The sequence below is a fragment of the Phodopus roborovskii genome, unplaced genomic scaffold (genome assembly GCF_943737965.1).
Source record: "Phodopus roborovskii unplaced genomic scaffold, PHOROB, whole genome shotgun sequence".
Classification (NCBI taxonomy): Eukaryota; Metazoa; Chordata; class Mammalia; order Rodentia; family Cricetidae; genus Phodopus; species Phodopus roborovskii.
Genome location: NW_026125640.1, coordinates 2,796,588 through 2,823,823, shown reverse-complemented (window position 1 = coordinate 2,823,823; position 27,236 = coordinate 2,796,588). Strand labels below are relative to the sequence as shown.

The window sequence follows — 27,236 nt, the reverse complement described above, 5'->3', positions numbered from 1 at the left end:
ATAGATGAAAGATATATTCAGCAAGAAATGTTTTCATGAAATTGGTGTGTCCTTTTAAATAGGAAAATTCCTGTGAATGATGGTGACGCTTCAAAAGCCAGACTGGAACTGAGGGAGGAGAATCCCTTGAATCACAACGTGGTAAGGCATGAATGGCTTCTTTTGATAGGATGGCTGAGTATCAGCTATCTGTAATCGACTATGCATTAGTTTATGTACAATTAGATGTGTGTGTATGCACAAGTGTGCCCATGAGCACACTCACAATGTACATTCAGTGTGGGAAAAGGGAGAGCATCAGGGCCTGACTATTGCTTTTAACATGCTCTCCCTCCACGGGTCTTTACTTACCCCTTCTTCACTGATGGGGAGTGTGGCTTCCATAAACTGTGGGCCTCATTAGTGCTCCGTGCTGGATTAACTTCCCAGCCTCCAAGTAGTTCCTGAGGCTTTACTTTGCCAGTAAAATGTGAAACACTGGGATGTCCTTTCAGACACCAAGTGAGAGGAAGTCAAAAGATGGAACCACACTTTGACCCCTGGCCCCTTTATTGATTTAGAAATGAGATAAGCTAAAGTTCCCTATACTTGTTGTCCCATGGAAATTTGTCTCTTATCCTGTTAAATGATCCCTTTCTGTCTCCAGGAAAAATGAATACTCCCACCCCCAATCCAACCTAACAGGCTTCATAGGATTTGTATAAGAGTGGAACAGACAATTTTGTATTTGGTTTTGTCTGTGCTGCAACAAAGACTTGAGCAAAACAATATACTGGCGTCTAGTCTGAGTGGATCTTTCGTACTCGCAGGGTGCTAGTTGAACAGAAATGAAAAATGAGGCTTTGGAGGGATTTGAATGTGGAGGGGTCTCTGGACACCAAAACTGTCTTTAATCTTTTCTGTAAGTCTTGTGGGTGGTGTCATGTGACTCAGTGAGTGGCCTTTCTTCTGGACCAGGGCTGCTACTGTGACAGGTGTCCCAAGTAACACGTGTTGTTCTTTTACAAAGGTGGATACCAGTGGAGCGCATCGGATCGATGGCCTGGCAGCACTGAGCATGGACCGCACAGGCCTCATCCGGGAAGGGCTCCGGGTCCCCGGAAACATTGTCTATTCTGGCTTGTGTGGATTGGGCTCAGAAAAGGGTCGAGAGGCTGCCTCAAGCTCTCTCGGTGGCCTTGGGTTTTCTTCAGAAAGAAATCCAGAGATGCAATTCAAACCGAATACTCCTGAGACAGTAGAGGCTTCTGCTGTTTCTGGAAAACCCCCAAATGGCTTCAGTGCTATGTACAAAACACCGCCTGGGATACAAAAAAGTGCTGTAGCCACAGCAGAAAGCTTGGGTTTGGACAGGCCTGCCAGCGACAAACAGAGCCCTCTCAACATCAACGGTGCTAGTTACCTGCGGCTGCCCTGGGTCAACCCTTACATGGAGGGGGCCACTCCAGCCATCTACCCTTTCCTCGACTCGCCAAATAAGTATTCACTAAACATGTACAAGGCCTTGCTACCTCAGCAGTCCTACGGCTTGGCCCAGCCGCTGTATTCTCCTGTCTGTACCAGTGGGGAACGCTTCCTCTACCTGCCACCCCCGCACTATGTTAACCCCCACATCCCCTCCTCCTTGGCTTCGCCCATGAGGCTTTCCACACCTTCAGCCTCTCCAGCCATCCCACCTCTTGTCCATTGCTCTGACAAAAGTCTCCCATGGAAGATGGGTGTCAGCCCTGGGAACCCTGTTGATTCCCATAACTATCCCCACATCCAAAACAGTAAACAGCCCAGGGTGCCCTCTGCCAAGGCAGTCAACAGTGGCCTGCCAGGCGACACAGCTCTTCTGCTGCCCCCTTCGCCTCGGCCCTCACCCCGTGTGCACCTCCCTGCTCAGCCCACTGCTGAGACCTATTCGGAATTCCACAAGCATTACCCCAGGATCTCCACCTCCCCCTCGGTCACCCTGACAAAGCCATACATGACAGTCAGCAGCGAGTTCCCCACAGCCAGACTGTCCAATGGCAAGTACCCCAAGGCTCCAGATGGTGATTGTACCCACTCCATGCCTGGGCATTCCCGGAAGACAACGGTTCAAGACAGAAAAGATGGAGGCTCACCACCCCTGTTGGAAAAGCAGACTGTTACCAAAGATGTCACAGATAAACCACTAGACTTGTCTTCTAAAGTGGTGGATGGAGACACTTCCAAAGCTGACCACATGAAAAAGATGGCTCCCACAGTCCTGGTTCACAGTCGGGCTGCAAGTGGATTAGTGCTTTCCGGAAGTGAGATTCCAAAAGAAACATTATCTCCTTCGGGAAATGGCTGTGCTATCTATAGATCAGAAATCATCAGCACTGCTCCTTCATCCTGGGTGGTGCCAGGCCCAAGTCCTAACGAAGAGAACAATGGCAAGAGCATGTCACTGAAAAACAAGGCTTTGGACTGGGCAATACCACAACAGAGGAGTTCCTCATGTCCCCGCATGGGTGGCACAGATGCTGTGATCACTAATGTTTCAGGGTCGGTGTCCAGCTCAGGACGCCCAGCCTCTGCATCACCAGCCCCCAATGCCAATGCCAATGCTAATGCAGATGGCACCAAGACCAGCAGGAGCTCTGTGGATACCACGCCATCAGTCATTCAGCACGTGGGCCAGCCCCCAAACACGCCTGCCAAGCACGGTGGCAGCACCAGCAGCAAGGGAGCCAAAGCCAGCAACCCAGAACCGAGTTTCAAAGCGAGTGAGAATGGCCTCCCGCCAAGCTCAATATTTCTATCTCCAAATGAAGCATTCAGGTCCCCACCAATTCCCTACCCTAGGAGTTACCTCCCTTACCCAGCACCAGAAGGCATCGCTCTGAGTCCCCTCTCTTTACATGGCAAAGGACCTGTGTACCCTCACCCAGTTTTATTACCCAATGGCAGTCTATTTCCTGGGCACCTTGCCCCTAAGCCTGGCCTGCCCTATGGACTGCATACAAGCCGGCCAGAGTTTGTGACCTACCAAGATGCCCTGGGCTTGGGCATGGTACACCCCATGTTGATCCCACATACACCCATGGAGATCACAAAAGAGGAGAAGCCAGAGAGACGGTCCCGCTCCCATGAGAGAACCCGTTATGAGGACCCAACGCTCCGCAGTCGATTTTCAGAGATGTTGGAAGCTAGCAGTACCAAACTACACCCAGAAGTCCCCACTGACAAGAACCTGAAGCCAAACCCTAGCTGGAATCAAGGGAAAACGGGGGTTAAAAGTGACAAGCTAGTCTACGTAGACCTTCTCCGAGAAGAAGCAGATTCTAAAATTGATGCAGGGGCATCCAAACAAGGCCTCGTAGCTGAGAATGTTGGCCAGAACACAGAGCCCACCAAGCCTGTGGCTGAGCCTGTGATCCAGCAGCACCGTGATTTCATCTCCCTCAGAGAGGAGCTGGGTCGCATCAGTGACTTCCACGAATCTTATGCTTTCAAACAGGCCCCGAGCCAGCCAGTGTTCAGCTTAGGCAAGGACAGTGTTGTAGCCGGAACCAACAAAGAGAACCTGGGGGTGCCGGTGGCACCTCCATTCTTGGAGACAACTCTGGGCAGCGAGGGCCCTGCTGTGACTTTTGGTAAAACCCAAGAGGATCCCAAACCATTTTGTGTGGGCAGCGCCCCACCGAGCATGGATGGCAACCCCACCTATACCAAAGATGGAACTGACGAGGCTGAGCCCAACGATGGCAAAGTTCTGAAACCGAAGCCATCCAAGCTGGCAAAAAGAATTGCTAATTCAGCAGGTTATGTGGGTGACCGATTCAAGTGTGTCACTACTGAACTGTACGCGGATTCCAGTCAGCTCAGCCGAGAGCAGCGGGCGTTGCAGGTGAGCCCCCCCACCCAAATGTCACTAACTTTATCAGTTGTCAGTTTTGTAATGTACAAAGGGGACTTGGGGGGGAACGTGGTAGGACAGAGCACCAGGCAGATTTGGTTAATGACACTTAAGATAATTGGAATGTATGAAATGTGTTCAATAAGGGGACGGCAATACAGTAGTAGTGTTAGAAGGTTCATGTGTCTCGATGCTTTATTCTGTAGATTATATGAGAACTCTACTGGAATGCTGATATCAAGTTGTAATTATTATGAAGGATGTCTAAAGACTGCATGACTTTTACCTAGCAATTGCTTTGATGTCTCTGCCTGTAAGATAACAAATATATCTAGAAGCATTGCTTAGAATACCTTACTTGATACTTGGTGGAGATGTGTAGCAGTCGCATGTCTGTGGGAATCGTGCAATTTTTTTTCACCAAAAAGAAAAAAATTTGCTTAAAGAGATAGAGTATGTATTTAATATGCTAGTGAATTATGATAGATGTTGTATAGGAATTTCCTTAAGATATTTTACTTTTAATTAAAAGATGAATAAAGCCAAATTGTTTTGCAATGTTAAGAAAAAAATTGGTTTATGCTGATAAAAATGGATGAAGTTATCTAAATGATCCATTGAGTGCCCATTTTAATTACATAGATGGAAGGATTACAAGAGGACAGTATTTTATGTCTACCCGCTGCTTACTGTGAGGTCAGTTCTTCAAATTTTTATTACTAGAATCTTCCATAAACCTTTTGAGTTAAATTTCATTTCCAAATATACAGAGGGAAGTTTGTGGGCCATGGTCGTCTTTATTCATTATACATTTTGTTTCTTTTCTGTTGTGCTTTTCTTTTGTTTCCTTTGCGTTGTGGTTTTGTTTTGTTTTATTTATAATCTTCAAAAGAGAATGTCTGTCTCTATGCAATCGTGTATGTATGGCTATACATACACATTGCGTCTATATCTAAATACACATGACTATGGATAAAGAATGTGTGACTGCTCACATATAGACACTCTTAAATTTTATCTGTTAAACTTTAAAATATCTGAGTTGTATCTCAAATTGTGGTTGGCTTTGGGCAAACTTTTCTTTTAAAACACTTTCTTTTGTAGTATAAGGCACATGAAATAGCCTTTATGGTAAGATGTTGTCTTTTTTTTTTTTTCCTATCTTCGTTCTCTTTCTAGCGTGCAATGATGCGCTTCTCAGAGTTGGAGATGAAAGAGAGAGAAGGTGGCCACCCAGCAACCAAAGACTCCGAGGTGTGCAAATTCGGCCCAGCTGACTGGGAAAGATTGAAAGGAAGTCAGGACAAAAAGCCAAAGTCAGTCACTCTGGAAGAGACCATTGCTGAGCAGAATGACACTGAGAGATGTAAGTAACCTGAGCAGCTGGCTCATAGTACCATATCCATGAGAACAGGGCCACCCTGCTCCCAAAGCCTGGCATGGTGAGAGAAAAAGACTGATTTGTGGATAATGGTCCAAGGTCCATTTGGGGTTGCGCCGAGAAAGGGATTGTGAAGGCGTTTGCAACACTTGGTGAAGGTCTTTCCTCAATGTGCATGTCCAAGCTTTGAGTCCTGTGCTGTCCCAATTAAGATGTCTGTGTGAACATGGAGGACAACAGTTGCAGAAGCCTTCTATATAGTCAAGCCAGTCACCGATGCTGAATGTTTGAGAGCCCTGGGCTATTGCCCTTAAAGATCTAGCATACAGTGCCTGTGGAATCTGAGGGGTTCTGGTCCGGGAACATGTGCTTTTGGCTACCTAGAATACCATCTTTCTTCCATCACCCCCAGTCCATGCTTAAGATTCAGCAAATGTTCTGGCCAGGCTGTAGCAACAGACAGATGAAGGTTTGCTGTGAATTAGTCCTAAAGAAAAATAGTTTCTGTGACAAGCAAGTGATGCCCTTTTCCAAGGGAGTCTTTGTGAGTGTGTGAGTGTGTGTGTGTGTGTGTGTGTGTGTGTGTGTGTGTGTGTGTGTGTGTGTGTATCCTTCCACTCCCCATCACAGATACGTACGGGGCAGTAATGGGTATGGGCTGCTCTTGGGTGAAGTAGCGAAGAAACCCTTCCTCTGCTCTGGTGCTCAGAGGGAACACAAAGCGATTCCCATCACCAGCACCTTGTGAGCCCACAGGTCTTGGCAAGACTGTAAGAACTGAGAAGTCGGCAAGGTGCTTCTAGAAGAGACAATCTACCCACAAGTGGGAGTTCCCCTTTGTTCTGAGTGAAGGCTAAGAGGCACTGGAAGAAGAGGGCGAGGTGGGAACTTGGACAGCTTCCAGCCTTTTGGTCCTTTCTTTAGTTTACAAGTAACATAGCCAGGCACAGAGTGGCCACTGTCCTCAGATAAAAATCTGAGGCCACTCACCTACCTACCTGGAAGGTCCACCTCCTTCCCAGTTTGTTTTGTTTTCTCCTGCTGACCCTAGAGACAAGAAACTGGAGTGGCTTGAGAGCGCCCCCCCCCCCAAGACTCTAGACAGTAGACTATTTTGGAGCACTAGGACAGGGCTCCTGACATTTGTGAGAGCCAGATGTTGCCACCAAGTGCTCTGCAGGTGATGCGCAAGAGGGAAGTATATATAGTATGATAGTGATCTCCATACTTGTCTAGGGACTTCGGTGGCTGACCTTACCTCATTGTGGGAGGACAGGGACTCCTAGATTTCTTTAGCTGTGAATTACTGAGCTATCTTGGTCATCACAGCTCAGGTGGGCTTAGGCTGTGCTCCTCATGGATCCCTTTACTTCTCATAGATGTCACAGGCAAGAGCCAAGCTGTTTGCATATGAGAGCGGGGGTGGAGATTTGGCTTAGTGGGCACAGGATTCTAAACTCTACCTACTCCCACAATTTTGGGTTAGTTGGTTCTTTTTGGGGAGGAGGTAGGAGTGTGATAAATGGTCTTACCACATAACCCATGCTGGGATTATAGATAGGCATGTGCTGCCAGTCTCCCCTCCCTTCCCCCTTCTGAGGCAGCCTCTCTGCTCCCAGAATATAGGTAGCTCCTGAGATGGTGGGTGCATCTGGTTGGAAGGGGCTCGTGTAAACAAGTGAAGGAACTCGGAAGGGCCATGGTCAGACTTGGAATTTGCCCTCTTTGGTGTGGTGGCTGAATTCAGCTATTGTAGAAGTTGATCAAGTGAGTGAAATACTTCCCTGCACACCTGATGATTCTTAGTAGGAATTACCATTTTACAGATGGACAAGGACAAGGGAGCGTTAGCCTGGTCTTTCCTGAACATAAGCTACTGTCTCTTTGGTGACATAGACCTGGAACCTGCTAGGTGGTAGCCAGGACAGGAATGAGGAAGCCTGAGTCAAGGGGGCTTTATGGGAACTTGTCACTTGGGGAATTTTCCCCCCAGGACAGCAGCATGCTTTATGAACTACTTTTGAGTTTGGAGAAGAGATGGCTTGGCATCAGTCACCTGGTGTGCTCTGCTGTGGGTGACAGAGCTCTAGCTACCTGCAGAGGGGACTGACATTGAGGACGACCCTCAGAAGTCTTAAACTCTCTCGTCTTATTTAGGGCTCACTGGGCATGGCTGCCACAGTGATGAAGTTGCTTTGTTGCCATGGTGATTTGTAAATGTTGCCATGGTGATGCTTCTATGAGGTATAGTATGGCAGTGCAGTCATGATAAATTATGGGATATATGTACTGCAAGTCATATGACCATGCTATAGGGAGCAAGTGTCAAACAGCCACACCTTCAACTGCCCACGTGGCATGACCAAGGGACCAGTACAAGAGCCTGATGGTTAGGTCTTCTGTTGCTTGTTCTTGTCGGCCCATCACCTTTGCTCTAACAGTAATCTTGTAGGTAGTGTTTGGACTGGCCCCATTTGAGGAGGTCCAAATCAAAGTGTATGGGAATGGCATGGAACTTCCTATGGCTGATGGCAGTTAAGGGTGAATTCGCTTCAGAATTGTTAGCTCCTGGAAGATCACTCTGGTGCAGATCTTTGGAGCATCTCTAAAGGGAATGGGAAATCGTTGCCCTAAGAGGCTTGATGACTGGGCGAAGGAGGGTTGCACCCGGTTTGTAATGATTTGGAGAATGGTGGGGAAAACAAAGGATGCTAATGGCGTGTGGACTAGTGTTCTTGATGATAATTTGCAATAGAGAGAGAACAATAGGCACTGCTCTGGAGTTTTCTCAGGAAAGGCAGAAGGGGACATGCCACACAGCGATTCACAGCCCTCGAGGCTCAGGAATACAGTGGCCAGATGGGTGAGGAATGGCGGGCAGCTGAAGGAGCCAGTGGGCAATGTGTTCTCCATTCTTCTCCTGCCAACTTCCCTGTCAATGAGTAGTGGATGGTGATGGAGTGAGTGGTAGGGATACCTTTCCTGTGTGCAAGTTTGCCCAGATGGGAAAGTCCCAGAAGAAAAAGAGATAGCAAAAGCCTGCTCTTTTGTAGGGATGCTCCTGTTGAGAGAGGAACAGAGACAGGTCACTCTCGGCGGATTCCTGCCCATAAAATAGTCTTTTGGGTGGTTTTACAGGGCAGTCTGGGCAAAGGGTCACATGATTTGAGAGAAGCCTCATTTCATTGTTAGGAGTTGTTGGCAGTGAGGCCGAAAATGAAAAGTTCCGTGAAAAACCTCCCCGTGAAAGATAGCTTAGACAACGGTACAGGTGACTGCATGAGACCTGGAGTTCAGCTGTAAGACTAGGGAGTGAATGTAAAACAGTGTAGAGAGCCTTAGAGATGGATTGGAATGAATGGGTGTGATGCTGGGAAGGGATAAGATGAGGCAGTACAATCTGGGTTCGGCCCCACACTGACTGTGGTGCTGTCTGATAGTGGCTGCATGGCCAGTTGTGGCATTACCTTTGTTTCACATCACCTACAAAAGGGTGCCATAAAGGATATAGACTTTTAAAATACTGGGGTAAATTCAGGCTGCTTTGAGGATCTTAGCATCCTACAGAAGTTACTTCTCTGGCTCTTCCCTTTGCCCTGAGCAGCCTGAGTTGGTGAAGCCTACCCCTGCAGGGAGAGGCAGCTGATCATAATGTTTCCACTTTACAGCCCAGCGTGGCCAAGTTATAAAGTGGTACTGTTAGTGCCAGAGCAGTTAAGAGGGTCACAGTGGCTAGCACAAGTGAGACCCTGCCAAGCTGAGTGCAGTGGTCTATGGCAGTGTGCATGTCTTTGGCTGCTGTCAATCCTTATGACAGGATATTGCCGTTACCGAATGCCTGCTTTGCCCGTGTCCTTGGGTTAGCTGTACTGAGGACTACAAGGGGCCTGGCTGCTGACTGTTGTCTATAAGGTATACCACCATAAGAGGAGGAGCGGCTGGGGACATGGGGCCATTCCTTAGCTCAGATTGGATCCAGCCTTCCGTGCCCCAAGGTGCTGCTCACCCTGCAGCTGACAGCCACTCAATGCTAGATTGCCCTTGAGAGGAGCTGATGAGGCATGAGCAGAGCTGCTGGGAAGTAAGAGTGGAATTGGAAATGGATGGAGCTCAGCCTATGAAGTGCATGCTTATTTCATCTACAAAATGACTTCTACAGCACTACCAAAACACCAGACCCACACCCCCGGGGAACATGTGGGATCATTTTAGTGTGGTCCATGGGTGAGTGCCGAACTTTATGGTGGTCGGTGCATAGTGTTTTGTTTAGAGGATTTATTTTGTGTGTGCGCACACACATGTCACAACACGTATGTGGAGGTCAGAGGACAATCCTTCCACTATGTAGGTCCCAGGGATGAAATTCAGTTCCTCAGCTGGGCAATGGGTATTTTACCTGCTGAACCATCTCGCCGGTTCCCGTAGTGTTTACATTTGCTTGTATATTTAAAAAGAGAAAAAAAAAAAAAAAAAAAAAAACTGCTGCACCATAGTCATTTGTGGGTCATTTCTAAGCTAGAGCAACGCTAGGAAATGGTGCTGGTCTGTGGTGATTCAGGGGAAAGGTGGGTGCCTACTGGTCCTCCTGTCTGGTCTGGTACAGAGAACAGAAGCAGCCCTGGGGGGGGCTGGAGCCAGCAGTTTTGCTAACGCTTGCCTGGCTACAAAAGACAGAAAACCGAAGGGGGTGAGGTCTTGTCTGTAGATGTTTGCATGAGAGAAAGAGAGCAAGTTGGGTGACCTGAGTCCCCATGGGGATCCCCTATTTTGGACATTAAATGAGAGCAGCTCCTTGATTTAGTGATAGGGATTTCTGTGGGCAGCCATCGGATTGAGCCCTTTGAAGTTGTCTCTGAAGTTGTCGGTGTGCTAAGGAACCCCTTACCTTTGCCTGTGCCAGGCCCCTCCTCCCAGCAGCCCCGGGTCTGCAGGGTTCTCTGCCCCCTCTTGCCCATCAAGATCCTAAGCTTCTTTCCACACTCGCATCTGCCTTCCTCATTTTTCACCATCTTCCGTCTGTCCGTTCAAGTAAACATAGATGTTGCCCCTTGGGTACATGACATTTTGGGGATGTTTAGTCTTTTACTAAACCCTCTGCCCCTCCATATTTCATGATGATGACTTGAACAAATGCTTTCCTCAAAAGCATTTTTTTTTTAAAGCTTAAACAGACTGGGTTGAGAGTGTGGGTACCTCAGCCCAAATTCAAAAAAAGAAAGACAAGGGACCTGCCTTGCTTCCTGCTGCCTCATTCTGGCATACAGCTTCCTCTGGAAGTTCTGTTTATTATGTCGTTCCCATGTTTCTGATGGGTGGGGATCACCTTGGCCATGGCCGTTCTGCCTATTCCCCATATCCCGCCTCCTTGTGAGGACCTGGACCTTCATTTCTGTGTTGTCTCTCCTCTCACAGGCGAGTACAGTACTGGAAACAAACACGATCCCTTTGAAGCCCCAGAGGACAAAGATCTTCCTGCAGAAAAGTATTTCTTGGAGCCGCCGCCGCCACCGCCGCCTGTTAGCGAGCCACCCACTGACCAGGGGGTGCTGGACATGCCACACAGCCCCACCCTCCGGCTAGACAAGAAACGAAAAGTGTCAGATGACAGCACCCACACTGAGTCCGCTGTGGAAGAGCTACCAGAGGATCCTCTGAAAGCCAAGCGGAGACGAATCGCCAAAGGTGAGCTTGGCCAGCTTCCGCTGCCTGCTTGGGAGGCCTGTGCATGCAGCCGCAGAGGGCACACTTGAGGTGTGGTTGTGTGGGGACACAGTGGGGTTATTGCAGCACCTGTCCCCTCTTCCCTCATAGACAGCAGGCGGGTATTAGGTGCAGCCTTGCCATTCCCAGGGTGCCTCCTGAAGCCCTGGGGAGGCGGCCAAAGAAAACTACCTGCGCTGCTGAAGCAGACAGTGGCCACACCCTTCCCCTCCCCCACCCCATTGGTGCTTTGTAAGACAGTTTGTTCCCTCCCCAGGGGGCTTTTTGATTAATTTGTAGTTATTTCTCCATTAGATGACTGGCCTGAGAGGGAAATGACAAACAGTTCCTCTAACCACTTAGAAGACCCACATTATAGTGAGCTGACCAACCTGAAGGTGTGCATTGAATTAACAGGGCTCCATCCTAAAAAGCAACGCCACTTGCTGCACCTTAGAGAACGGTGGGAGCAGCAGGTGTCGGCAGCAGAGAACAAACCTGGCCGCCAAAGCAGGAAGGAAGTGACCCAGGCTGTTCAGCCTGAGGTCACCTCCCAGGGGAATAACATCACTGAAGAGAAGCCTGGCAAGAAAAAGGCAGAGGCCAAAGGCAACAGAGGCTGGTCTGAAGAGTCCGTCAAGTCCAGTGACAATGAACAAGGTATGCAGAGACCACCTCTCAACTGCCTTGTCTGCTCCCAGAAGATGGGTCGTGCCTTCCATGGGAAAGGGCATTTAGGGTGCAGGGGAGACTTGAGCCGCCTGAGTTGACTCTTGACTAGGTTTTGTGGTAGGTGGTGCATTTTTGTGATGTCCTTGCACACCCATGTCCTGTATTCTCTCCACTTCCTTCCTATTTCCCAGTCTATGGCTGGGAAGGAAGGGAAAGATGGGTGACCTTACCATCACCATCCCTCCAGGCTCAAGCTGCCCCAGGCATCTGGATTCCAGCTCCCTAGCCCAGTGGGTGGGGGACTGTAGGAAGAACCAGTTTCCTGGCCCTTTGGAAAAACTTAGCACTTGGCATTATGAGGGTTAACCTAGTTGCCATTAGAACGTGGGATAATTAAAATATTAATGCTTTGAAAACGTAATTGGTATATCTTTAAAAACTGAAGGCGCTCCAGTGATCAGTGCTAACAATGGGCTTTTCTTTCTGCATCGGCTACAACTGTATAACGCCTGCTTCTTTTCCCCCTCCCCCGCCTGTCACCGCCCCCTCCGTATTTAGGCTTGCCTGTGTTCTCCGGCTCTCCGCCCATGAAGAGCCTTTCATCCACCAATGCAAGTGGCAAAAAGCAGACTCAGCCAAGCTGCACACCAGCCTCGAGGCTGCCTGCCAAACAGCAGAAAATTAAAGAAAGCCAGAAGACAGATGTGCTGTGCACAGACGAAGAAGAGGATTGCCAGGCTGCATCCCCGCTGCAGAAATACACCGACAACATCGAGAAGCCATCAGGGAAGAGACTGTGCAAAACCAAGCACTTGATACCTCAGGAGTCCAGGAGGGGCTTGCCAATCACTGGAGACTACTATGTGGAGAGCACTGACAGCAAGGTATCTTCTGCCCCACTCCCCCATCGTGCCTGCTTCTCGTGGACTAAGCTCCCATTTTCTGGGACTGCCACCCTCCCCCCCTCCCCATCACTCCTGTCGTAGAGGGGCATGTGTTCTGGATGGCCGTGAAGTTTCAAGCTAGTCCGAGTGAAACCCCATCCTCAACCCTCCTTTGACCGCCCCCTCCCTTCCTAAGAAAGGAAAAAAAAAGTGTCTCTCTCTATGGGTTTGCCACTCTGGGAAGAGGACAGGGAGAAGCAACGGGTGTGTTCCAATGGTCACAGCCTTACCTGTCTGTACCTCTTTCTCTTGTGGCAGATGACTGTGAGGAGATTCAGAAAACGACCTGAGCCCAGTGCGGACTACGAATTGTCACCAGCCAAGCAAGATCCCAAGCCCTTTGACCGTTTGCAACAATTGCTACCGACCTCCCAGGCCACACAGCTGCCACGCTCAAGTTCTCCTCAAGAGACCACCCAGTCTCGCCCCATGCCGCCAGAAGCTCGGAGACTTATTGTCAACAAGAATGCTGGCGAGACCCTCCTGCAGCGGGCTGCCCGGCTAGGCTATGAGGTGAGTGTACTTGTGGACACTCTGGATCTGAAGTAGCCAGTAGCTGCTGCTGCAGGCTGTGTGGGCAGTAGCTTCAGGGAGAGACTTGGAGAGCAGAGCCCAGCCCCCTCCACATCAGGAGGTGTTCGGAGGCCCAGCAGGATGTTTGTATAAGCCCCACTCTGGCTGCTGTCTCTTTGGCTAGGTCTCTTGTCCCGGGTAAAGAAATAAAGATCTCAGATGTTCAGTTCCTGTTCAGGCAGGTAGGCTACACAGACCAGGCTTCTGCTCACTTATGTCTGATTGAGAGTCTGCCATAGGCCGGGACTTGGAGACTGGGGGGAACTTAATGATTTCTTTTGGTTTGTGATTAACAAGGATGTAGAGAAGTGATTAGCTCTATTTAGGGTGGCTTATGCTATTGCTTGTAGAAAGGTGGTCTTTGGGGTAGGAAGTGACTGTGGGGAGGGTTAGACTAGACCCACGGAAGCGGGGAAGGGAGCACTGACTGGAATGATGTATGAGAGAGGGAATGGTGGCCTGAGGGCTCTGCCGCAAAGTCACTGCCGCCAGCCACAGCCACACCTGTATCCTCACTCAGTGTTGCCCCCACTTTGTGCTCTTAAGCCTGTGTGATCCACAGTAACTCATTTTACCCTTTCATCGTCTTTGGGCTGGTAACTGCTGTTAGGTGCACTTACCGTTGAGGAAAGCCTCGGAGGGATTGAAGAACTTGGAAAGATAGTGGTCCGTCCGTCCGTCCGTCCGTCCTGTACAGTGACTGCAAAGCCAGGCCGCGTCCCATCACCTCAGACTCTTCAAGGGCTCACACCGGGAGCCCTTCTGCAGTTCAGAACCTCCTGGAGCTAACTGGCTCCTTCTGCCCCCATGTGCACCCTACACACACTTGCCAGTTGAAATTGTGACGCAATAACCCACAGGGCAAGGGCTTCTTCTTCTTCTTCTTTTTTTTTTTTTTTTTTTTTAATGCTGACATCAGCCCTCTGGGAGTTTGGTGAAAATAAAATGCAGCTCAGCAAGTGTGGAGGTGTGAAGGAAAGAGGTAGTAGCATCCATGTGGCCCACAGCAGGCTACGGCCAGCAGGATTTAGCCAGAATCCTCAGAGTCCTCGCCTTCACTATGATAGATACCATTGTACTTCCTGGTGGTATCGGGCAGTCCTGCATAGTGACCCAGACCCCACCCTGGGACTAGTGGCTTTGTGGATGAGAACTTGAGGCAAGGATGGTTCTTGGGTGCACTAGTGTTTCTGGTTGTTGGCACCGACACATCTCTTTTTTAGATCTCTGGGTTGTCTCCGAAATAGCTAGATGGAAAGATTGGTAATTAGCTCAGTTACTGTGGATTAAGTATCAGTGGCCGCAGGTTGTTTTCCCACAAGTAGAGAGCATCAACACCTAGAAGGACAAGGGTGAGGCTGTGCGCTCTGCATCTGCTCCCTTCCAAGGGGCTTCACCAGTGCTGTGCACAGGCTCCTGGCAAGCTCACCAGGGAAGACAGTGAGGGAATGAGGGTTTGTTTCCACAAGGGCATCAAGCTGCCTTGCTCATAGAGAAACAAGGCTTCTATGCTAGCCTTTGATCTCAGCATCATTTCCTTTGCGAGCCTCAAGAGACCCTCATGTCTTCTCAGAGGAACAGTTTTTATACAGCCAGTAGTAGGTCTAAAGCCTAGACTAAGGAACACTTTTTAGGCTCCATTCCTTTGTCCCAGGGAATACTTATCCAACTTCTCCCCCAACATATAGGCATGTGTAATTCTCAATATATACATTTTGATGCTCAGTGTTTTAACTGTTAATATTAAATAAAGCATTCCAGTCACTCAGAACCTGGCTTCCTTGGATTTCTTTTGGCGGAATTTAAGATGTTGGATGATAAGGCCATTCAGATGTAGCGATTTCAAGCTTTCTAAATGAAGGACAGTTTCCGTAGTCCCATAAGGGACTGGTTGAATACACAACTATGGAAGAGTTTCCCAGGAGTGAACTTTGACTCTGTTGTTTCCTGTTTGGCTAAAGATGCCTTATGTGTAATAAAAAGGCTCTGGCTGTCACCCGAGCCTCATTCTCTTTCAGCTAATGTGGAACTAGGGGTTTACAGCGCTCCATCTCTTTAGCTTTGTCTCTCTCCTACTAGAGCACTAACCAGCCAGGCACACTCATGTTGCTCGTCTCCTGCTAAGGAGGCTTCTATTTCTCTGGTTAGAAAGTCAGTATGCAACCACATGCTTGTGCATTTAGTGGTAATGGTTAAATTTTCTATGAATTAAATAAATCATGTTTTTAAAAAAGTTAATGAGGCATTTAATTAATTAACAATGTCGGGTTTATGGCCTTTATGGTTACATTTTGTGGTTAATGACATTCGGCTTATGGCCTCTTAACAGAACTGTCCAACAAAAACAGTTTCATTTTGTTTGGGAATGGGTGGGCTGTCCTTCAAACACGCCCATTTCTGATGCGCAAAAAAAAAAAAAAAAGAGAGAGAGAGAGAGAGAAATGGTTGGGCATACATCTTCACTATTCTCTCTGTTGGGGACAGCAGTTGGCATTGGCATCTGTAAAGCAGCTATCACTCCCAGCTAGGAGAGTGGCGTTGGCTTGTTTGAGACCAGCAGAGGGTCAGGGAAATGCTGATCACAACTGGATCAGAGCCCTCCAGCCAGAGCCTTTCATTGGATTTTTTGAGTCTTCTCAGCAGACCTGGGAGTCTTAACCTCTCTGGACCACAGTCACCCCAAGTGTTAGATGAGAACACTCCTACTTTCCTTTCTGCTATTTCCGAGGCTGTGGAGAGTAGTTAGTGTAGGGCACGCCCCAGATGAGCAGATCTCAGGCCAAGTGACAGCAGTGTGACTCCAGGAGAATAGGCCGTGACGGCAAATGCCTCACCTAGTGTGTGCTCGCTTCTGCCTTGCCTGCCATCCTCCAGGAAAGGAGAGACTCAACTTAGCCTTGTGCTCTGACTTCTTTCATTTCTAGCTTCCCTCAAATCAGCCCATAGTAATGAAGGTTTCCAGGTGAGGGCCATAATTGTCAGAACAAATAAACCCTGGGTTGAGAGGACACCAGGCAGACTGCCGGGATCCACATAAATTGATCTTTGTACAGCAGTCGGTGGTGCTCAGGGCTGATCCCAGAGTCACATGACAAGGTCTCTTCCTGGCTGGGTCACACAATTCATTAGATTGCAGCCGTCCACTCGAGTCTGGCTAGTGAGGGCCTGCTAAAAGAGCAGCAGCTGCATGCGGTATCCTGGATACCGGTGCTCAGGGCAGGTGGCCTGGGAGCTCAGAGGATTGTAGGCTTTCTGGCAGGTTAGGACCTGAAGGAAGAAATGCCTTGCCAAGCATGCCTTCTCTCTTCTTCCCCTTGTTTTAGAAGGGAGCTGCTGTGGGGACCTGAAGCAACAGGGCACAGATGGTCAGATCTGCCATCGTACAGCTTTAGGCTCACAGGGAGGCATCTGGAACATTCTAGTTAGCACCCAAGCGAGTCTTTACCTTTGACTGAACTGTCCTAGAAAGGGCTTAAGAGAGTTTTCACACCCACCTCATGTCTGTGAGTGACCAGAAAGAGCCTTATTTTCTGTCTTAACAGACAAGTTCCCAGCCTCAGCAAAGGGAGGCCCACTGTGAAGTTCCCCCTTCACTGATGGCCATATTAGGCTACCCCATGTTGCTTTTCCCCCCGTTCTTAGATGTTAGTAACGATCTGCTTGGCATGACTTAGAGGAAGATAGTGTAACCTGTTTCCTGGTAACAGATACTGTTCAATGTGTTTGAAAACTTGCTTAATCATGGTAATAAGACATTGAATAAATTACTGCTATGCTTACTGGGAGTGGTTCCTGTTAATATTTTAACATGCTAAAGAAGTGAGATTAATAATAGAGATTCGGATGCAAACTGTTGACACTGAATGCCTTCTGCAGAAGGGGAGGGGCAAGCTTGTTCTGTTTGTAGTATGGGATCTATCCTATTCCTGTCGTTAAATAAGAGTGTATTGCATTGATTCAGTATTCAGTAAAGTGTGAGGTAAGGCAGTTTATTTGAGGTCTTGGTGTCCGTTTGCTTGTGTGTGGTGTTGGAAATGAAACCCAGAATGAAGCCCATGCCAAGCAAAAGCTAGCACTGAGCTACTACTGTTCGGCCAGCCCTTTTTATGTCTCTCTTTTCCACTTTCTCTTTGTTTGGGGTGTTTGGTTGGTTGGTGATATTTTGAGACAGGATTTCTCTTTGTAACAGTCCTGGCTGGCCTGAAACTCAGCAGAGATCCACCTGTCTCTGCCTCTCCCAAGTGCTGAGATTAAATACATGTGTCACCACCACCCAGCTTCTTTGTTTTTAAGAGGGGACTTGACTTATAAGCTTGCCATCAAGACTGGCCTCAAACTTCTTAAGTCATCCTCCTGCCCCCATCCCTTGATTTACAGGTGTATGCCTGTAAATTTACAGGTGTATCCCTGGAATTACAGGTGTATGCCACCTCACTTGGCTTCACGTGATTTCTTGGTGAAGTCTAAGATCTCTGGCAAGAGCCCCATTAGAGCCCCACGTCTCATCCAGAGGCCAGGATGCCCAGCTAGGGCTGCCATCTGCCTGACCCACTCTAGGTTGCATGATGTCATGAAGCTCTTCCATTTTGCTTCCTTTTGTCTAAACTTGGCTGTTTACTATCTATAATGACTCTTTGGGATATAAGCACCACTGTACAGATGAAAGCACCCTTGGTTTTGTTTGTTGAGACAGGATCTCCCTTGATGTCCTAGGTTAATCTCAAACTCATGTCGATACTCTGGCCTCAGCCTTCTGAGTTTTGGGGATAACAGTTGTGAGCCACCAGGCCTGACTTGGAATGAGCCATTTTGGGGTCTCTGCAGCTGCGTTTCTGCATGTTACCCCCAGCACTGAGACAAGTGTTTGCTTGCATCCCCACAAACAGCCTGTGGAGGCTTGGGGAAAGGAAAAATGCCATTTGCTTGGGGCTTCCCAGCCCTGGGCTACACAGAGCCCTTCACACTGTTGTGGGCCCTTCAGTAAACATCCAGGCACCACCCAAACCACAGTGGGTTCTCAGGCCTCAGTGTGTAGTCTTAGAACTCTGAAGTCTTTCTTATGAGGTGATTGTGTGGTGATCGGATGGTGTTTCCCATTCCCTCCCCACAGGAAGTGGTCTTATATTGCCTGGAAAACAAGATCTGTGATGTGAACCATCGGGATAACGCAGGTTACTGTGCACTGCATGAAGCCTGTGCCAGGGGATGGCTCAACATCGTTCGTCACCTCCTTGAATACGGTGCCGATGTCAACTGCAGTGCCCAGGATGGAACCAGGTCAGTGATGTACCTCGTTCTCCCTGCACCCTGATAAGTAGACAGTAGTTCTCAGGGAATGCAGAAACCACAGGGGGACAAGTGGAGAATGAGTTGCACCTGCACTGATTTTTAGTCTAGAACTGAGCTAAACAGAGTTTTCTGGCAGGAGTAGACAAAAACGTCCTGGTCGTGACCAGTTCTGTAGTTCTCCCACAGACTAACGCCTCCAGAAGGCCATGGTCCTCAAGAAGAGTGGTGGAGGGGCTGGTGCTGCCTTATAGAACTTAGACCTGTTCATTGCCATCTGTGAAGTCACTATTCAAAGTATTTCTGAGCTGGAACATCCTTAGGGACAGACTGAAGGCTATCTGCCCCCCCCCTCCTCCCTCCACTGAACCTCAGTTCTCACCTAGATCCAGCCAGGCCGTAATACTCAACCTTGTCCTTAACCTCAGTTTGCTCAGTAAGACCCAGATCTGAGTCAGCACGTTTGAGGGGGGTCACTGCTGGGATTCAGGATACAAGGGTTCCCCTGATGGTCAGAAATAGCTAAAAGGTAACCTGTGGATCTTACACACTTGTTGGCTTAGTGGTTTGGTTTGGTTTTGTTTTGTTTTTGGAGACAGGGTCTCTTTATGTAGCCCTGGCTGTCCTGAAACTCAGTATGTAGACCATGCTGGCCTTGAACTCACTAAGCTCTACCTGCTTTTGCCTCCTGAATGTCATGCTTTCCTGGTAGCACTAAAGCAGGGGCCTGGGGGGTGATATGTGCCCTCCTGAGAATATGTCACTGCCAGGCCTTGGCTTTTGGGTATACATTGCTGGAGCAGGACTTTAGGGAGGGTGCATCTTTTAACAAGTTCTGCTAATAGCAGAGGTGGCTGGCTTTTTGTTTGCTTTATTTTTATATAGTTTTTGTTTCACTGTTTGCCCCTCTGTAAATTACCTTTACATGATCTGTTTCTACCTCATTTCATTGAAGACATTTTAATCATAGATTTGAACTCTTCCTTAGGCCCAAGGATAAAATAAATATATATACTTCAGAACTGACCCTGACATAGTCCCTTCACTGACCCTTTTGAGGGTTGGGTATGTCCATAACTTCGATGTTTTCTTTGTTTTTTGTATTTTTTTTCTTTTTTTCGTTTTGTTTTTTTTTTTGTTTTGTTTTGTTTTTGTTTTTGTTTTTGGTGTTTGTTTTTGTTTTTTTTGAGACAGGGTGACTCCGTATTGCTTTGGAAGTTGTCCTGGAACTCTGTAGACCAGCCTGGCCTTGAACTCACAGAGATTTGCCTGCCTCTGCCTCCCTAGTGCCCTCCCCCACCCCCCAGTGATGGGGCAAGGTGTGCGCCACCAACGCCCAATAACACTTGGATTTTGACTTTGAGCCAGTCACTGTGCCTTTAGTTTCTTCTATATTCGATGATAATGACACTGCACCCAGGATGCTCACTATAGGAGATGTGGATGTATTCCATTTTTTGTGCTTCTAGATCAGACAGCAAGCATGCTGTGCACAAGCTTAATGCCACTATGTGTCTCTTCCCAGGCCTCTGCATGATGCTGTGGAGAATGACCATTTAGAAATTGTCCGATTGCTTCTTTCCTATGGTGCTGATCCTACTTTGGCTACATACTCAGGTAGAACCATCATGAAAATGACCCACAGTGAACTTATGGAGAAGTTTCTAACAGGTATGATGGAGTTCAGTGAATGGTCTTATGAAAAACTTCAATTTGCTTGTGCATGATGGTATTCATATACAGTCCTAGATAGTCTGGGAAACTAATGATAGAGGGTTGTATGTGTAAGGCCAGCCTAACTGCCTTCTCAATAACTTTTTTGGGGAAGAAAAAAATGTTAGATTGAGCCTGGGGGTGTGTGTGTCTGTCTGTCTGTCTGTCTGTCTGTCTGTCTGTCTACACACTTAGCACATGTGAAATCCTGGGCTTCACCAGAGGGATGGGTAGGAAGGAAGAGATGGAAACTGGGTATTTAAGTTTTGGTGGGTTGTCTTTTGGTTTGATTTGGTTTGGTTTTTTGAGACAGGGTTTGTCTGTGTGACAGAGCTCTGACTGTCCTGGAACTCAGAAATCTTCCTGCCTATGCCTCCTGCTTGCTGGGATTATAGGCATGCGCCACCATGCCCAGCTTTGCTTGCGTTTTTAGTTACTCGGCTTCATTTTTTAGCGATCCATTTTTCACCCAAGTATGGCCCATAGGTTTACACAGCATGTAGTTTTGGTGTTTGGTCTTAGGATAAACCCATCTTTTAAGCCCCTAGTGTTATAAGATCCTGAGAACAGAAGCACAGAAGATTTTGTGCCTGCGAGACATTTGTGGTTTAATTCTTTATCAGACACTTGGTGCCAAAGAAGTCCTTCAGCTAACTTGTAGTCCACCCATGCCACCTTGAGTTGTACTTACTGAGTGAAGTTGCCCGGTGGACTGGAGATAAGATATAATAACACAATTCCTCCTTGGTTTTACAAGGCTGCAAAGCTTCTTTGCTCTCATTCTGCTAAGCCAGGATGGCCTGTGACGCAGCGAGTCAGGTTAAATAGTCAGGTACCTCGGAGGGCTTCTAAAAATTGAGAGGTGACTTGCGGGCACACTCATAGACCAGCCTATTATAAGTTTGTAGGGAAATGACACCCTAACTGGATCAGCATTTTGTTCTTGTCAGACAGGATTTTGTTGTGTGGGCACTTGATCCCATTGTGTTGCCCAGGCTGGCCTCAAACTTAGAATCCTCTTGCCTCCTCCTCACAAGTTCTGAGATTATAGTTGTGATGCCCCACTTAACTTGCCAGTATATTTTATCTTCTGTCCTCCCTTTTCTCTACAGACTATTTAAACGACCTACAGGGTCGCAATGAGGATGACTCCAGTGGCGCTTGGGAATTCTATGGCAGCTGTGTGTGTGGTAAGTGTCACTGTTCATGGTCCAGTGGGGAGAGAGTGAGTGACTTGGAATGTTTCTGCCTGCTTTGGGTGAGGGAGGTGGGAGATGGGCACGGGAAGAGGGATTTGGTGGCCAGCTAATACTCTACAGCCAACTGATGCCTCTTTCCCCTTTGCCTTACATTAGAACCAGATGATGAAAGTGGATATGATATTTTGGCTAACCCCCCAGGACCAGAAGACCAAGATGAGGAGGAGGATTCCTACAGTGATATGTTTGAGTTTGAGTTTTCTGAAAGTTCCCTCTTGCCGTGTTATAACATCCAAGTGTCCGTCGCTCAGGGGTGAGCATGGCTATCTGTGGTACAAACTCGCCAAGCTGCTTCTAAGGCGGTTTGTCTTTTTAGGCAGATGAAGATAGATGTGTGATGGGTGACTTCTTAGCTGTCCTCAGACCTTGGATAAGGGTCCGAATCACCTTATTTATTCCCGGTGGCGATGGGGCTTAACCATAACATGGTAGACTCGCCTCATGAGAAGGTGTATGTATGTTCAAGTTATTCTTGGGCCCACTGGGCCTTAAAACCAGGAGCTGAAGTTCCACAGAAAAGCCGCCATCTTGGATTCTACAGCAGTCAACAGTTAAGAAATGAGTCTTCCCCTAGCAGCTGCCACCCCATCCCCAACAAGTCACCCAAGAGATTTGAGATATAATTGGACTATAGTGATAAACTACCTCCTCACCTAAGAATAGGACAATGATCTAGGACACTTGGAGTCCTTAATGTGTCATCAGAGTTGATTGGATCCCATGTTTTCCCTATGGGTGTGCCGCTGCACCTTAATAATCAGTCCTTTGGGGTGTACATGTCAAGAAACTTATACTGTGTGTTAACAAAGGTGTTTAATGAGTAATGTCCTCCTCGGCTCTGAAGCTATAAACACGTACGCCTTTACAAACAGTGACAGGTTCCAAAGACCACCAAGCACCCCTTCTCAAAGATGTCACTACCCCAATAACTGAAGGGTGGGAATAGAATTGGGAAAGGGGAGAAGAGATGACCTTCTATGTTTAGTAATCTGTGGTGAGGTCAAAGAGGTTGGGATGCAGGCCTGCTTTTCCTGAGTGAGTACAGGGTCCATTGGAGAAGCATGAAGCAAATTTTCCCTGGGTGAGCTGGGTGAGCAAGACTTTGCCCATTTGTTTCCATCCATAGCAGGCACAGTGAAGCTTGTTTTAGTTCTAGCAGACGTTCCTTTTATAAGACCAGATCTGTCCCAAGTTCTTAGGCTTCGGTTATTCTCCTTACCTTGGAGCCCATAAGGGAAGGAGGGTTGACTAGACCCCTAGCCCTGGTTAGTTAGTACTCACCTAGTCAGGTTACAGAAGTACCTTTCCATTGGACTAGAAATCTAACTCCCACGGCTTTCTCCTTTGTAGGCCACGAAACTGGCTGCTGCTCTCAGATGTGCTCAAGAAGTTGAAAATGTCCTCCCGGATATTCCGCTGCAATTTTCCCAATCTGGAAATTGTCACCATAGCAGAAGCAGAATTTTACCGGCAGGTCTCTGCAAGTCTCCTGTTCTCCTGCCCCAAAGATCTGGAAGCCTTCAACCCTGAAAGCAAGGAGCTGTTGGATCTGGTGGAATTCACCAATGAGCTCCAGACTCTGCTGGGCTCCACTGTGGAGTGGCTCCACCCGAGTGACACGGGGGGCCCCGAGGACTACTGGTGAGCCGCCTGCCCTACCCACCCACTGTGTACAGTGTGTTATAGTGTTAATCCTTGTGCATATGTGTCATAATATGACGATTTCTGTAAAGAAAGGACACTATTACATATGAAAATATCTCTTCTTTATATAAGAGAAGTTACTCCAGTCAGAAGAGCTTAGAAGCCTGTGTTTCCTTTCTAAATTTTAAGTCAGTTTTTATGAAGCTGTTCAAATGTCTTTATTTTTCAGTGCACACATGCTTTGAGATATGTATGTTTGTTTTTACTTGGAACATTTTTTCTTTTCTTTTCTAAGGAGAAAAAAAACAAAAACTAAAAAAAAAATAAAAAAAATAAAAAAGAAAAAGGAGCCCTATACTTTAACATAATTTCATACAAAGCTCTGATGACAGGCCATGACTGGTATCGTGTGGTTAGAACGGTGTGGTTGGTTTTTGGGGAGTGGATTGGGTGAAGGCACTTGGTGGCAATGTACTTTTATGTTTTGTTTACAGAGTACCTGCTCATGCCAGGTAAATGCTATTGGATGTAATCCAGTAGTATGTAATATAATTCAAACCATATCCACACACAACTAATTGTATGAAACTTTTGTATCCTAATTTAAAAGCTGTGAAATTACTTTTCACACATCAAACCGGATTGTTTATATGTTTAAACATTTTATGCTCTTATTTAAAGAAGACTTTGAGCTATTTTTTTCTGTACCCTGTAAAATATTGAAAACTAACATAATATGTTGAGGTTGCTTGAAAATGTATATAAAACTAAAATTTTCTGAATTGTGTGTTTATGTTTGAAATCTGTGTTTTAACTTTGTAAGTAAATTCTCTGCCTTTGTATTTATATTTTACAAAAATTTTCTTAAAAGGCAATAAACCTGTCGAGGAAAGGAGCAAATTAAAGTACTTTGCATCCTTTGTATTCCTAAAGTGTTACCATTGTCACTGGTTTCCTTTAAATGTTGATGATGGATTCCCTTTGGGCAAGTTGCAAGCAATTTCTTTTTTATAAACCAAAAGTAGACTATAGAGTTCAGGGAAACTGCTGAGAATATGATCTATTATCCCATTCAGAGAGCTGATTCTTAGATCTATCTCTCTGACCCCTTATTTTTTTTTTTTGAGGTACTGAGGATTAAACCCAGGGCCTCACATATACTAAGCAACTATCTATACCACCATTGAGCCACACCCCCCACCCCACCCCACCCGTTTTGTTTGTTTGTTTGTTTGTTTGTGACAGTGCTCTCTCACTTTCAATCAGGCCTCAAATTCAATCCTCTTGCCTCAACTCTCCCAAGTAGCAGGGATTATAGGTATGTACCAGCATATCCAGCCCTCAAAGGGTGGAAATCTGCTAACTACTGGGCTCTCTTGCAGCTATAGTTTTACCCTCCAGCACCAGAAACCATCAAAACAGGTTAGGGAAACATCCGGTTACTGCCATAGCATTTCAACATCTAGTTATCAAGTGGAGTCTTAACATACACCGAAGTGGGGAAAGCAGGGATAGGGGAGACCTGCAAATGCTGTGGCCCTGATAGGCAAGAAAATCAACACATGGCTGGGAACGAGGAAATGTTAATACATTTAACCATAATTGGTTAAAAAACTCCGTGTAGATTAGATTCGGTTTTGTTAGGAAGATGGATTACCAAGTGAAATTTGGAATGTATGCTGAAAACAAGGTTGCAAGCAAGATGAACTTTTCTGATTATGAAAAAAAAATATTACACAAACAATTTTTGACAATGAAGAGATTTTGTCATCCGATGCTGGTATCCCACTCAACAGTGCTACCTACAGAAGTGAGTGAGGTAGAAGAGTCCTGGGTAAACTGGAACCCTGAGAAAATAGGCTTCCAGGAGCTTCAAAGAAAATACACAGCAAAATCCCAAGGTTATTTCAGCTGGAGGCAAAGGGGGGAGTCCCAAGTGGGGGCTTTAGAGGATGTGGGACAAAATGATCTCAGTGTAGGAAAATGGAAGTCTGCTTCAGGAGAAGCTGGTAGAGAATCTTCAAGAAATCTCTGGTTTGGCTGATGAGGTGATGGCTCAGCTGGTAAGGGTGGCTGCTATCAAACCTGATGACCTCGGTCCCATTTCTGGAACCCACAGGGTGGAAGGAAAGGATCTACTCCCTCCCACAAGTTGTCCTCTGACCTCTGTATATGTACCCACACTCATAATAGATGAACATAACTAAAAAATGTATTCATGTAGGGGTGGCACTTGACCTTAATCCCCACTTGGGAAGAAGCAGGTGCTTAGTCTCATCAAGTTCCCTGCAGACAAGGGTACAAAGTGAAACATCCCACACAAAAGTGGGGCCATTAAAAGTGGTGGCATTCTGGAGGCAGAGGCAGACTGATCTACACTATATAGGCAGAGGCAGGTGGATCTCTGTGAGTTCGAGGCCTGGTTTAGAGTGAGTTCCATGACACTCAAGGCTGTTACACAGAGAAACCTTGCCTATAAAAAAGAAAAGAGAAAGAAAAAAGTGGGGAGTGAGTGCTGAAGAGCTGGCTCAGTGGTTAAGAACTCTTGTTATTCTGGAGAGGACATGGGTTCTGTTCCCAGCACCCACATGGTGGTGGGTGGTTCATGACAGTTCATAACTCAGTTTCTGGTGGTTTGGATGATGGCCTCTTCCGATCTCTGGACACACCATGTACTTACGGAATGCACATACAGGCAAAACAGTCATACACATAAAATAACCTTTAATATACTTTGCCTTTCAAGGAGTGCTATAGCTAAGTAGAATTAGAGCACCGAGGAGCTTCCCACAAAAGAGGGCTCAGATAGAATACCAACAGCCAAGGCTATAGGAGCTACTCAGGAAGCTGAAGCAGAAGGGTTGTGGTAATCCAGAAGTTCAGAAGCCTAGGCAAGCAGGGAGCCCTCATCTACCTTTTCTTGTTTTTGTTTGTATGTTTAGACAGGCTCTATGTAGCCCTGGCCTGAAGCTTACTATGTAGAGCAGGCTGACCCTGAACTCAGAGATCCACCTGTCTCTGCTGAGTGCTAGGATTCATGGAGTGTGTCACCATACCCGGCTAAAAATGTGCTCAGTATCAAACTTGGGGGCTTTTGGGCATGGTTGGTAGACATTCTGTCAACTGTTGTGGAATATTTTGATCACACTCTGATACTCTCATGATTGCTAATAGTTTAGCCATAGAGGTTTTGGATGACCCAGGACAGAGGCACAGGAAGTAGTAGGGCACGGTTAGAGAATCTGACCTTTTGGATCAAGGAGGGAGAGAGACAGGAGGTCACTAGTCTCTTCTCTGATGACTCAGGTTTTTACCCCATATCCGACTCCTGGGTTTTTACTAATAATATGGTAATTTAGATAATCATTTACAGTCAACTAAGCCATATCCCATTGTCTCTTGAAGACAAGCTGGGCATTGGTGTCACACATGTTTAACCCCAGCAGTTTCATTTCAGGAGACAGAGGCAGGCAGATCTCTGAGTTTGAGGCCAGCCGGGTTTATATAGTCAGTTGCAGGCCAGCCGAGTTGACTTAGTAAAACCCTAACTGCAGTTTGTGTCCATAGCTCAATGTTGCTTTACTGGTAGTAGGTCTTAAATTCTGTGTTTTGCCTTTCCTTCTAAAACGTACTTGATATTTGCTACCATTGTATATCGTTTTATATCAAGCCTATATTTAATGGAAATTGTAGTGAGATATTCGCATACACCCACCCCACCCCCTGACCTGTAGTGCTGACCATGTCTATTTGGTGTGGATGTGACTGGCTAAAAGGATTGAATTAAGCTGGGAGGTCTTCTTCAGGTCTCAGAGAGCATCCAGGTGGCAGAGCAGGAGCCTACCACTGTCATTCATTCCTGTGTAAGGAATTTTCTCCTAATGAAGTCCATTTCATCTTACTGGTCAAGCATCTTGATTTCTACACACAATACCTACCTATCTCAATTGAGGGGGGTGATTTTTCTTTTCTTTTTCTTTCGTTTTGGTTTTTTTGGGGGGGTTGTTTTGTTTTGTTTTTCAAGACAGGGTTTCTCTGTATAGTTTTGGAGCCCGTCCTGGAACTCGTTCTGTAGATCAGGCTGGCCTCGAACTCAGAGATCCGCCTGCTTATGCCTCCCAAGTGCTGGGATTAAAGGCATGCGCCACCAACCCCTGGTTTTTCATGACAGGGTTTTACCTGCATCCCTGGCT

At 47.0% G+C, this 27,236-nt stretch overlaps 1 protein-coding gene across 10 annotated transcripts in view; it reads left to right on the top strand.

The window, feature by feature from the left end:
• The window catches only part of Bcor (BCL6 corepressor), a 120,978-nt gene extending 97,030 nt beyond the window's left edge, over nucleotides 1-23,948 (top strand). For 6 of the 10 annotated variants that reach the window (XM_051177941.1, XM_051177940.1, XM_051177939.1 and 3 more), the window contains 13 exons: nucleotides 63-141; nucleotides 1,010-3,862; nucleotides 4,514-4,567; nucleotides 5,051-5,237; nucleotides 10,665-10,934; nucleotides 11,268-11,612; nucleotides 12,183-12,508; nucleotides 12,827-13,081; nucleotides 18,252-18,418; nucleotides 19,953-20,098; nucleotides 21,253-21,330; nucleotides 21,496-21,652; nucleotides 22,750-23,948. In XM_051177941.1, coding sequence (XP_051033898.1) covers nucleotides 63-141; nucleotides 1,010-3,862; nucleotides 4,514-4,567; nucleotides 5,051-5,237; nucleotides 10,665-10,934; nucleotides 11,268-11,612; nucleotides 12,183-12,508; nucleotides 12,827-13,081; nucleotides 18,252-18,418; nucleotides 19,953-20,098; nucleotides 21,253-21,330; nucleotides 21,496-21,652; nucleotides 22,750-23,044 — 5,212 coding nt within the window. In that variant the 3' untranslated portion in view covers nucleotides 23,045-23,948. Of the gene's footprint in view, nucleotides 1-62; nucleotides 142-1,009; nucleotides 3,863-4,513; nucleotides 4,568-5,050; nucleotides 5,238-10,664; nucleotides 10,935-11,267; nucleotides 11,613-12,182; nucleotides 12,509-12,826; nucleotides 13,082-13,751; nucleotides 14,007-18,251; nucleotides 18,419-19,952; nucleotides 20,099-21,252; nucleotides 21,331-21,495; nucleotides 21,653-22,749 lie in introns of those variants that run through there. The other 4 variants (XM_051177945.1, XM_051177946.1, XM_051177944.1 and 1 more) reach the window with 4 other exon arrangements.
• Nucleotides 23,949-27,236: the final 3,288 nt, after the last annotated feature.